General features: G+C 52.9%; 1 protein-coding gene across 8 annotated transcripts in view; it reads left to right on the plus strand.

Annotated features, from left to right (window-relative positions):
* Window positions 1-13,064, plus strand: part of RALGDS (ral guanine nucleotide dissociation stimulator) — a 122,582-nt gene that overhangs the window by 64,533 nt on the left and 44,985 nt on the right. For 2 of the 8 annotated variants that reach the window (XM_066580162.1, XM_066580163.1), the window contains exon 1: window positions 4,764-4,885. The exons of the other annotated variants lie outside the window; for them this stretch is intronic. In XM_066580162.1, coding sequence (XP_066436259.1) covers window positions 4,880-4,885 — 6 coding nt within the window. In that variant the 5' untranslated portion in view covers window positions 4,764-4,879. Of the gene's footprint in view, window positions 1-4,763; window positions 4,886-13,064 lie in introns of those variants that run through there. 8 annotated transcript variants of the gene reach the window in all.

Consider the following 13,064-nt stretch of genomic DNA (forward strand, 5'->3'; position numbering starts at 1 on the left):
AGTAGTTATATTCTTGTACATAGAGGGCAGTATTATAGTAGTTATATTCTTGTACATAGGGGGCAGTATTATAGTAGTTATATTCTTGTACATAGGGGGCAGTATTATAGTAGTTATATTCTTGTACATAGAGGGCAGTATTATAGTAGTTATATTCTTGTACATAGAGGGCAGTATTATAGTAGTTATATTCTTGTACATAGGGGGCAGTATTATAGTAGTTATATTCTTGTACATAGGGGGCAGTATTATAGTAGTTATATTCTTGTACACAGGGAGCAGTATTATAGTAGTTATATTCTTGTACATAGGAGGCAGTATTATAGTAGTTATATTCTTGTACATAGAGGGCAGTATTATAGTAGTTATATTCTTGTACATAGAGGGCAGTATTATAGTAGTTATATTCTTGTACATAGGGGGCAGTATTATAGTAGTTATATTCTTGTACATAGGGGGCAGTATTATAGTAGTTATATTCTTATACATAGGAGGCAGTATTCCACATTTGGGTTTCTACATCTCACAGTAACAGGTCAGTTTGTTTTTTGGCCTGGATTTTAGTTTATTCGCCACAAATTGCCAATCAAATGAAGCTAACATTTATTTTCTGCAAAATTGGTGCCCAAAATTCTTATCATATCCTGTCCAGTGTTCGAGGTGTAAATGTTGTGACGCTTCGCATAGCTTATAATTTGGAACCCTTGTGGGCTCTTGGTTACTAGTGGAATTGGTCTTTAGTTGGCTTCTGAAACCCTGACACTGTAGTGCTGGCGCGGCTGTGGTCCCATATATTCTCTCTGCAGCCCTGTGGTATACGGTGGGGTTTTGCAGCAGGGGTATTAGCAGCGTACAGTGCCCAATAACAGAGCCATCCTCGCCCTAGCAGCGCCCAATGCTCTACCACGTCTTGCCCAGGTACTTGTGCTATAGGGATGGTGCGGGGCTCCACATTTCCCCTCCGGTAACGCTGCCCTGATGCTTTTTGGTCCCGCTCGTTTGCTCGCATCCTATAAGCTGACGTTCGGTCAGCAGGGGAGCGTTGTTGTCGTCAGCGAGCGATTTCAGGATTTTTCTCTCGTTTTTAGACTATTTTTGCAGCAGGGAGGATAAAGCCCGGGAATGTGATTGTCACAAGCTGACTGTACTCCTCATGTGCCAGCCTGTGCCCAACACAACACAGGGCTCTATTGTTCTGTCCTGTGCCCCCCCTGCCATGCCAGCAAAAGCCAGAATCTGCGACAAACATTCCAGCACAATGACGGCTCCTGTGCTCGCGGTCCGGGCGAACAATTGTGTCCTCAGCGCCGGGCGGCAGAGAAGTCTCTTGCAAAACTACAACAATGTAAAGTTTGTACGAAGCCGCAGCAGGTGCCAACGCAGCAGCAACCGCCCCGGAAAACACGTACGCACTTTCATGATGTCCTCTAGTGGATGGGCACAGACTGGTCACCCTCGGCGGTAGATTGGCCGCTGGGACCCCCACAATTATTTATTGTAACCCGACATTACAGGGGTGGAAGAATGGCTGCATACAATCTGTTGCTTGCTGTTATCAGCCAATTTAGGCTCAATAAGGCTAATTTGAGGCAGGTAAATACAGTCTATTGTTCTCTGCTATCAGCTTTCAAGCTAGTAAGAAATTTACTGTAGGGCTGGTGAATACAATCAATTGTTCCCTGTTATCAGGCATTTCATAATGGCTGCAGTGTTCTTAAATGGGATTTAGTAAATAAAATATGGCCACCGCCATGAACGTTATATGTGTAATATTATGACCGTATCCACGTAGGTTACTGTATCTATGTACTGATTATACATACGGTGTATACACCAAATGGCCCTTTATTAGACTCCTATCTAGATGCTCGTCGGTCCTTCAGAACTGCAGCAATTCATCGCGACTTAGATTCCGCTAAGTTATTACATTGTTCTGTAGGCATTTTGGCCCCTGTGGACAGGAAGCTTCTTGTAGTTGTCGCAGATTAGATGGCGGTGCTGACATGTTCTGACTGGCTGACAGGAAGGGGTCATCGATTCATGCTGCTTGCGCCAAATTTTGCCCTCCCATCAGCAACAGAAACCTGGACTCTTCTGACCAGGGGATGTTTTTCCGCTGCTCAGTGATACAAGTTTTGCACTCTTTTGCCCGCTGGAGTCTTTCTGTTCCTCTTAGACACAATGGCGCTGGAACTGATCATCCGCTGTTATACTGTCCGTGAGGAGGAACGGCGAGTTGTGCGTTCGGACACGTTAGTTGGAGCTCCAGGGTTGTATTCAGCTGACTGTGCAGCCTGTTGGTCAGAACGATTCCTGACATCCTCCTCCGACCCCTTTCAGTGATGAGTTGTATCCGTCTGCAGGATCCCCTTTCCCTGGATGTTTTCCTCGTTTGCGCCATTTTTGGTATACCCTCCACACCTTTACATGGGAAACCCCCATGGTCAGCAGTGAGCCCTCCGCTAGTCCAGCACCGATGACCCGGCCTCGTTGGAAGTCGCTCCAATCGCTGGATTTTCCCATCTAATGAGGATTCACACTGAAACTGATCCACGGAAAACTTGTCACGTGATTTTATGCTCCGGGGTCACGGGGGTAATGTCCATACCGGGGAGCGCCAATCATGAGAGTGGCAGGGGCTCTAATAAATGCTAATAAAGGGGCCGGTCAATGTAGATAAACATAATCCGATGACGTTTAAGTAACGTTTGCGCCACCAATACATAAAGCGCACAAGTCTATAACTGTCCTGCATCCGGCATCTGTACTCCTTCAGTCCAGAAGGATCGCCGGTCTTACATTTTGGCCATATTTGAGGATTACCTCCATATCCCCGATGACTGAGGAGGGAGTGCAGCAGGCGATAAGTGACACACTGTGACAGCTGCTCTGCTCCGACAGGACGAGGTTGGAATCCAGCGCTGCTTCTCATCCTCAGGCACTTTCATAGGAAACCAGATTCCAGCCCCATTTTGTCCCCTTCATTGCCGGCCGCGGCGCTCGCACATTCCTGTCTGCATAGTACCGGAATCTGACCCCCACGAAGATCGTCTTAAAGGGGCTCAAACCGCGGCGCTCATACCGTCCGTAGTGCATTAAGCTAGATAGCGCCGCTCTGAGTCTCACTTCCCTCCTGCTTTTGGATGCGTTTTCTCTTCTTTTGCTCTCTGGTGACATCATTAACCCTCCAATGACGCGGCCTTCAGGTTTTGTGTAATTTTTGTTTTGGCCTCCCCACTTTAAAAAAAATCCTAACTTTCTTTTTCTTTGACCTCCCTCCAGGGGCGCTTGTTGTTTTTTAGAACCATCGAAAAATACAACTCGCCCCACAAAAACCACATGTGGCCAAATGAGGAGGACGGACGTGACGCCTAACGGTCATTACTAGATAATTCCCTAGACATGACCCTGGAGATGCTGACAGGTGCGTGTTAACATTCCTTCCACTGGGTGGTGCCGTGGAGCTCAGGTAAACTTGGTGTGACAGGTGTGTGTTCTGCACAAAGTGACAAATCACTTACTCGTTGGAGTCGCTTAGTTTTTAGTGACTGTCGGGCCGCATAAACAGGAGCCGCTCAATCTGTGAGCCCCGGCCTGTTCACTGGATGGATGCGGGTGGGCCAGAATAATCCACCTCCATTCAGCACATAAGTGATGGTCGCAGGGACGGGTATTGGGCATTAATGCACCCAACAGTCATCCCGTGTGAGGCATAATACTGCGATACTAAGAGGAGTTGTGGGTCCCAACCCATTGTAAACTGGTAATAGCAGGGGTTCCCCAGTAGCTTCGGATGACCCCGCTATTCATAGAAGTCCCTGAAGTACCTCAATCTTCACTTTAACAGTATGACAATGAAAATAAACCTAGACACTCCGGCTCTCCGGGCCCATTGTTAGACCCCTAGTAATCAGGCCGTCTGGGGAGCTGCAAACATATGGACCAATGGGACAGTAATGGTGTCCCAGGATCTGCATGCTGCTCTACTGGATCGTGATGCGTAAGGATTGCTTTATTGCATTGATTATAGCACTAAGATACACATAGAGGGGTTAGATGACAAATCAGTGCATACATCAAACTTTCAACCCCCTTCTATTGCGGGCACAGGCCTCACGCCCACACCATTGTGGTGGTGCAAGATGGTTGGGTCCATCGGTGATACTGGTGCAGGATGGTTGGGCACGTTGGTGCTGCTGGTGCAGGATGGGTGGGCATTTTAGTCTGCTGGTGCAGGATGGTTGGGCACATTGGTACTGCTGGTGCAGGTTGCTTGGGCACGGTGCTGCTGGTGCAGGGTGGTTGGGCACGTTGGTGCTGCTGTTGCAGCATGGTTCAGCACGTTGGTACTATGGGTGCAGGGTGGTTGGGCACGTTGTTGCTGCTGCCGCAGGGTGGTTGGGCACATTGGTCCTGCTGGCAAACGATGGTTGAGCACGTTGGTCCTGCTGGTGCAGGATGACTGTCATGTTGGCTCTTCCCTCCACCCATGGAGAGGCAGCACGGGGGATAGTCAGGGTTTGTATTCCCTTCACCAACCCAATAGAAGTATCAGAGACCCCTCTATGGGACGATGCCATCTCCTCTGTCTCCAAGGCTCATCGCAGTGTTACTATCGGCCCTCTGTCCTAAGATGGGCCACGGGGTTCTCGGAAGAGCGTTCCGGCACTTGGTGGGTTAAAGGAATGTTGCAGGCTGAGAATACCAAAAGAGCGGGTTAACTTTCTCTGGTTCTCCTTGTTTTTGCGTGGGTGTAGCTGAGAGGAGACCTCGCTGCCAAGGGTGCGCTCCTCCGTCACTGACAGGCAGCTGTGGAGGATCTGAGGGGGCCCGAGGATGAGCAGGAGCCTGGGGGCCCGCAGGTGAAGACCAGCTTCTCATGAAGGCAAGGCCTATGTGTGTCACTTCTGTCCCTGTCTGTCAGAGTGGGGGTCTGGGCCCGGACTATGTGTCCCTGTCTGTCAGAGTGGGGGTCTGGGCTCGGACTATGTGTCCCTGTCTGTCAGAGTGGGGGTCTGGGCTCGGACTATGTGTCCCTGTCTGTCAGAGTGGGGGTCTGGGCCCGGACTATGTGTCCCTGTCTGTCAGAGTGGGGGTCTGGGCCCGGACTATGTGTCCCTGTCTGTCAGAGTGGGGGTCTGGGCCCGGACTATGTGTCCCTGTCTGTCAGAGTGGGGGTCTGGGCCCGGACTATGTGTCCCTGTCTGTCAGAGTGGGGGTCTGGGCCCGGACTATGTGTCCCTGTCTGTCAGAGTGGGGGTCCGGGCCCGGACTATGTGTCCCTGTCTGTCAGAGTGGGGGTCCGGGCCCGGACTATGTGTCCCTGTCTGTCAGAGTGGGGGTCCGGGCCCGGACTATGTGTCCCTGTCTGTCAGAGTGGGGGTCCGGGCCTAGACTATGGTTTCCACAGCTGCAGCACAACATACCTGCTGGGAAGCTTGCGGATCGCAACCGCTGCGGTCATTCTGCTATGTACAGGGGGTGCCTACTCTGCTGTTACTGCATGTACTCCATGGGGAGTGGGGGAGAGGGGGGGGGGGGGCTATAAAGTAAAACTTTGACTGTTTCCATAAATCAGGGGCTGATTCAGCGTTTCCCCCCGGCGGTCTCTTTCTTCCCTTCTCCCCCGTTCCTACGCTTGATGATCAGATTGCGATGACAGAGATGATTGACTGAAACGTGCAGCTCCTCCGCTTCCTTGTCCCTATGACAGTACTGTATGTACTGTGGTCTGAGGAGGACATAGAGCTACAAGAGGACAGGATGTGTTGTCATGGGGACACTGGAGCAGAAGTGCTGCTTATAGAGCTGATTCACATAGACGTATCTTCCTAATGTATTATGCGCATATTTTCACACGTGCGATCCGGACAGCGTGAGCCCCATTGATCTGTGTGGATGTATTCAGTGTATTTTTCACGAACCTTTCAGTTACAAATATCGCCGTATGGCCTGTTTTTGCCCGTAAAGAACAAAGTTGTCCATTAAAGTCCATGGGATCACGTAAAAGCGCAGCAGATACGCAGGAGACGGTGGTTAAAAAAATTGTGAAAATAATTGGGCTGCCTTGTGGTGGTTGCGCGCGCAAAAAACCTGCGTATTGCCTGGACTGAGATGCGCATACGCTCGCGCGAATGAGCCGTAAAACGTCCCTCTGGACTGCGTTGAGTTGCTTTGAGACTCGGCGCTGGGCAGCTGGGAGATTGTGGCATGCAGTACCATAAAGACCCCTGACCGGAGGCGTTCTGCCAGTGATACCACCCCGTACCGCCGGTAACATTCCTCTCCCCCTACAGCTCGGTAATGATGCGCGTCTCTCCGTGCGTCCTCTTGGCGTCCGCAGCTTTCCTCGCTGTTTCCACTCATCCTCATCATAAGGTTGATTCCCTTATGAGGGTCCGTCCCGACTATGGGGGCAACAAGACTCCGACTTCTGGGTGAGCCTTGGAAATACTTCCTAGAGAGACGCCGACTACGGAACTGACCTGCATCTGAGACGTCTACAAGGAGGCCACAGGTCCTTGACCGTTGTGTAGGCCTACTGGGATGGTATGGGGATGTCAGGGCCTCTTTTTGGGTGGGATTAGCACTAGACTGCATGCTTGGTAGACCAATCTCTGAAGGGATTTGCTGCTGGTGGAAGAAACATTCAAAAATCCAACACCATGCGAGGAGCCCCATTACGAGTCTCCCAGGGGCGGTTGGGAACCTAAAGGGCTTGTCCAATTATAAACTTTTGATGGCCTACCTTAAGGATAGAGCTCATCAACAGTAGATCAACTGTTCACCAGCTCTTGTGCACTGCAGGAAGCAAACAGCTCCATTCTCACTTTAGTGGCCCAGTGTGGTATTGCAGGCACAGCTACCATGGGAACTTAGCCTGCAATACCAATCCTGGCCACTGCAGTGGGAACGGAGCTGCCTGCTTCCTGCATAACTGAGCTCAGTGCACAATAACACCAGCCTGGTGAAGATCTGATCGGGAAGGGGTCCCAGGCAACGGACTTCCTCTGATCTATTATTGATGATCCACCCTAAAGGTAGGCCATGCGTTGTTTTCTAACTGGACAACCCCTTTAGAATGATCCTGGGGAAAAAACTGAAAGTGGCCTCATGTTGGTATGTGATAGAACATCGGAGCAGACCCCCATAGCTGGCGCTCATTTACATGGTGGTACCAGGAATAGTTTGGGGTAGTTGATCGCTGCTTCCCCTATTGACGGCGGTATGTGGTCTCCTCTTACATCACTGCTGACAACAGATTTTGCATTTGTTTCCCTATTTTAGGAAGAAATGAACCACAAAATCTTGTTGAATACACAAAACAGTCGTGGGGCGCCCCCCCGGCATCTAATTATATCGGCGGCGTGCGGCGGGGAGGGAAGTAATAAAGGAACAAGCTTATGGGTTGTCAAGGATTTCATAACAACATCCATGGTGGACAAAGCGGGGGAGACCCCAAAGCCCATCGCTCTTTATAATGACATCCCCCCCCCCCCCCCCCAATAATACCCCCCAGTAGTACTGCACCCACTTTTGGAGGTTTCGCTCCCTGCGCTAACCCTGACCGCTTTTTTTTGATACTTTAGAGAAGTGGGAAACAGGCAAAGAGGTGCAAACCGTCCTGCAAACACGGCGCCGCACAACCTGCAGCTCCTAAATATGGCGCCAATTCCTCAATAAACTGAACTCTGACTTCCCGCAAAGCCGTCAGACTCCTGAGCACATAAGGCGCGTTCAGGCGGGAGAGAACCTGCGAGACGCATTGTAATTACCCAGTATTTACCTGAACGATTCGTCTCTGGTGGAGATGCAGAAATGGCATCATGCCCTCCTCTGTGGCCGATGTTCTCCGTTATCGCATCATGCCCTCCTCTGTGGCCGATGTTCTCCGTTATCGCATCATGTCCTCCTCTGTGGCCGATGTTCTCCGTTATCGCATCATGCCCTCCTCTGTGGCCGATGTTCTCCGTTATCGCATCATGCCCTCCTCTGTGGCCGATGTTCTCCGTTATCGCAGCATGCCCTCCTCTGTGGCCGATGTTCTCCGTTATCGCAGCATGCCCTCCTCTGTGGGCGATGTTCTCCGTTATCGCATCATGCCCTCCTCTGTGGCCGATGTTCTCCGTTATCCCATCATGCCCTCCTCTGTGGCCGATGTTCTCCGTTATCCCATCATGCCCTCCTCTGTGGCCGATGTTCTCCGTTATCCCATCATGCCCTCCTCTGTGGCCGATGTTCTCCGTTATCGCATCATGCCTTCCTCTGTGGCCGATGTTCTCCGTTATCGCAGCATGCCCTCCTCTGTGGCCGATGTTCTCCGTTATCGCATCATGCCCTCCTCTGTGGCCGATGTTCTCCGTTATCCCATCATGCCCTCCTCTGTGGCCGATGTTCTCCGTTATCCCATCATGCCCTCCTCTGTGGCCGATGTTCTCCGTTATCGCATCATGCCCTCCTCTGTGGCCGATGTTCTCCGTTATCGCATCATGCCCTCCTCTGTGGCCGATGTTCTCCGTTATCGCATCATGCCCTCCTCTGTGGCCGATGTTCTCCGTTATCGCAGCATGCCCTCCTCTGTGGGCGATGTTCTCCGTTATCGCATCATGCCCTCCTCTGTGGCCGATGTTCTCCGTTATCCCATCATGCCCTCCTCTGTGGCCGATGGTCTCCGTTATCGCATCATGCCCTCCTCTGTGGCCGATGGTCTCCGTTATCGCATCATGCCCTCCTCTGTGGCCGATGTTCTCCGTTATCCCATCATGCCCTCCTCTGTGGCCGATGGTCTCCGTTATCGCATCATGTCCTCCTCTGTGGCCGATGGTCTCCGTTATCGCATCATGTCCTCCTCTGTGGCCGATGTTCTCCGTTATCGCATCATGTCCTCCTCTGTGGCCGATGTTCTCCGTTATCCCATCATGTCCTCCTCTGTGGCCGATGGTCTCCGTTATCGCATCATGTCCTCCTCTGTGGCCGATGTTCTCCGTTATCGCATCATGTCCTCCTCTGTGGCCGATGTTCTCCGTTATCCCATCATGCCCTCCTCTGTGGCCGATGTTCTCCGTTATCCCATCATGTCCTCCTCTGTGGGCGATGTTCTCCGTTATCCCATCATGCCCTCCTCTGTGGCCGATGTTCTCCGTTATCCCATCATGCCCTCCTCTGTGGCCGATGTTCTCCGTTATCCCATCATGTCCTCCTCTGTGGCCGATGTTCTCCGTTATCCCATCATGCCCTCCTCTGTGGCCGATGTTCTCCGTTATCCCATCATGCCCTCCTCTGTGGCCGATGTTCTCCGTTATCCCATCATGCCCTCCTCTGTGGCCGATGTTCTCCGTTATCCCATCATGCCCTCCTCTGTGGGCGATGGTCTCCGTTATCGCATCATGCCCTCCTCTGTGGCCGATGGTCTCCGTTATCCCATCATGTCCTCCTCTGTGGCCGATGTTCTCCGTTATCCCATCATGCCCTCCTCTGTGGCCGATGTTCTCCGTTATCCCATCATGCCCTCCTCTGTGGGCGATGGTCTCCGTTATCGCATCATGCCCTCCTCTGTGGCCGATGGTCTCCGTTATCCCATCATGCCCTCCTCTGTGGCCGATGGTCTCCGTTATCCCATCATGCCCTCCTCTGTGGCCGATGTTCTCCGTTATCCCATCATGCCCTCCTCTGTGGGCGATGGTCTCCGTTATCGCATCATGCCCTCCTCTGTGGCCGATGGTCTCCGTTATCCCATCATGCCCTCCTCTGTGGCCGATGTTCTCCGTTATCCCATCATGCCCTCCTCTGTGGCCGATGTTCTCCGTTATCGCATCATGCCTTCCTCTGTGGCCGATGTTCTCCGTTATCGCAGCATGCCCTCCTCTGTGGCCGATGTTCTCCGTTATCGCAGCATGCCCTCCTCTGTGGGCGATGTTCTCCGTTATCGCATCATGCCCTCCTCTGTGGCCGATGTTCTCCGTTATCCCATCATGCCCTCCTCTGTGGCCGATGTTCTCCGTTATCGCATCATGCCCTCCTCTGTGGCCGGTGTTCTCCGTTATCTCATCATGCCCTCCTCTGTGGCCGATGGTCTCCGTTATCCCATCATGCCCTCCTCTGTGGCCGATGTTCTCCGTTATCGCAGCATGCCCTCCTCTGTGGCCGATGTTCTCCGTTATCGCATCATGCCCTCCTCTGTGGCCGATGTTCTCCGTTATCGCATCATGCCCTCCTCTGTGGCCGATGTTCTCCGTTATCCCATCATGCCCTCCTCTGTGGCCGATGTTCTCCGTTATCCCATCATGCCCTCCTCTGTGGCCGATGTTCTCCGTTATCCCATCATGCCCTCCTCTGTGGCCGATGTTCTCCGTTATCGCATCATGCCCTCCTCTGTGGGCGATGTTCTCCGTTATCGCATCATGCCCTCCTCTGTGGCCGATGTTCTCCGTTATCGCATCATGCCCTCCTCTGTGGCCGATGTTCTCCGTTATCCCATCATGCCCTCCTCTGTGGCCGATGTTCTCCGTTATCCCATCATGCCCTCCTCTGTGGCCGATGTTCTCCGTTATCCCATCATGCCCTCCTCTGTGGCCGATGTTCTCCGTTATCGCATCATGCCCTCCTCTGTGGCCGATGTTCTCCGTTATCCCATCATGCCCTCCTCTGTGGGCGATGGTCTCCGTTATCGCATCATGCCCTCCTCTGTGGCCGATGGTCTCCGTTATCCCATCATGCCCTCCTCTGTGGCCGATGTTCTCCGTTATCCCATCATGCCCTCCTCTGTGGCCGATGTTCTCCGTTATCGCATTATGCCCTCCTCTGTGGCCGATGTTCTCCGTTATCCCATCATGCCCTCCTCTGTGGCCGATGGTCTCCGTTATCGCATCATGCCCTCCTCTGTGGCCGATGTTCTCCGTTATCCCATCATGCCCTCCTCTGTGGCCGATGTTCTCCGTTATCGCATCATGCCCTCCTCTGTGGCCGATGTTCTCCGTTATCGCATCATGCCCTCCTCTGTGGCCGATGTTCTCCGTTATCGCATCATGTCCTCCTCTGTGGCCGATGTTCTCCGTTATCGCATCATGCCCTCCTCTGTGGCCGATGTTCTCCGTTATCGCATCATGCCCTCCTCTGTGGCCGATGTTCTCCGTTATCGCAGCATGCCCTCCTCTGTGGCCGATGTTCTCCGTTATCGCAGCATGCCCTCCTCTGTGGGCGATGTTCTCCGTTATCGCATCATGCCCTCCTCTGTGGCCGATGTTCTCCGTTATCCCATCATGCCCTCCTCTGTGGCCGATGTTCTCCGTTATCCCATCATGCCCTCCTCTGTGGCCGATGTTCTCCGTTATCCCATCATGCCCTCCTCTGTGGCCGATGTTCTCCGTTATCGCATCATGCCTTCCTCTGTGGCCGATGTTCTCCGTTATCGCAGCATGCCCTCCTCTGTGGCCGATGTTCTCCGTTATCGCAGCATGCCCTCCTCTGTGGGCGATGTTCTCCGTTATCGCATCATGCCCTCCTCTGTGGCCGATGTTCTCCGTTATCCCATCATGCCCTCCTCTGTGGCCGATGTTCTCCGTTATCCCATCATGCCCTCCTCTGTGGCCGATGTTCTCCGTTATCGCATCATGCCCTCCTCTGTGGCCGATGTTCTCCGTTATCGCATCATGCCCTCCTCTGTGGCCGATGTTCTCCGTTATCGCATCATGCCCTCCTCTGTGGCCGATGTTCTCCGTTATCGCAGCATGCCCTCCTCTGTGGGCGATGTTCTCCGTTATCGCATCATGCCCTCCTCTGTGGCCGATGTTCTCCGTTATCCCATCATGCCCTCCTCTGTGGCCGATGGTCTCCGTTATCGCATCATGCCCTCCTCTGTGGCCGATGGTCTCCGTTATCGCATCATGCCCTCCTCTGTGGCCGATGTTCTCCGTTATCGCATCATGCCCTCCTCTGTGGCCGATGTTCTCCGTTATCGCATCATGCCCTCCTCTGTGGGCGATGTTCTCCGTTATCGCATCATGCCCTCCTCTGTGGCCGATGTTCTCCGTTATCGCATCATGCCCTCCTCTGTGGCCGATGTTCTCCGTTATCGCATCATGCCCTCCTCTGTGGCCGATGTTCTCCGTTATCGCATCATGCCCTCCTCTGTGGCCGATGTTCTCCGTTATCCCATCATGCCCTCCTCTGTGGCCGATGTTCTCCGTTATCCCATCATGCCCTCCTCTGTGGCCGATGTTCTCCGTTATCGCAGCATGTCCTCCTCTGTGGCCGATGTTCTCCGTTATCCCATCATGCCCTCCTCTGTGGCCGATGTTCTCCGTTATCGCATCATGTCCTCCTCTGTGGCCGATGTTCTCCGTTATCCCATCATGCCCTCCTCTGTGGCCGATGTTCTCCGTTATCCCATCATGCCCTCCTCTGTGGCCGATGTTCTCCGTTATCCCATCATGCCCTCCTCTGTGGCCGATGGTCTCCGTTATCGCATCATGCCCTCCTCTGTGGCCGATGTTCTCCGTTATCGCATCATGCCCTCCTCTGTGGCCGATGTTCTCCGTTATCGCATCATGCCCTCCTCTGTGGCCGATGTTCTCCGTTATCCCATCATGCCCTCCTCTGTGGCCGATGTTCTCCGTTATCGCATCATGCCCTCCTCTGTGGCCGATGTTCTCCGTTATCCCATCATGCCCTCCTCTGTGGCCGATGTTCTCCGTTATCGCATCATGCCCTCCTCTGTGGCCGATGTTCTCCGTTATCGCATCATGTCCTCCTCTGTGGGCGATGTTCTCCGTTATCGCATCATGCCCTCCCCTGTGGCCGATGTTCTCCGTTATCGCATCATGTCCTCCTCTGTGGGCGATGTTCTCCGTTATCGCATCATGCCCTCCTCTGTGGCCGATGTTCTCCGTTATCGCATCATGCCCTCCTCTGTGGCCGATGTTCTCCGTTATCGCATCATGCCCTCCTCTGTGGCCGATGTTCTCCGTTATCGCATCATGCCCTCCTCTGTGGCCGATGTTCTCCGTTATCCCATCATGCCCTCCTCTGTGGCCGATGTTCTCCGTTATCGCATCATGCCCTCCTCT

This window comes from Eleutherodactylus coqui, chromosome 10 (genome assembly GCF_035609145.1).
Source record: "Eleutherodactylus coqui strain aEleCoq1 chromosome 10, aEleCoq1.hap1, whole genome shotgun sequence".
Taxonomy (NCBI): domain Eukaryota; kingdom Metazoa; phylum Chordata; class Amphibia; order Anura; family Eleutherodactylidae; genus Eleutherodactylus; species Eleutherodactylus coqui.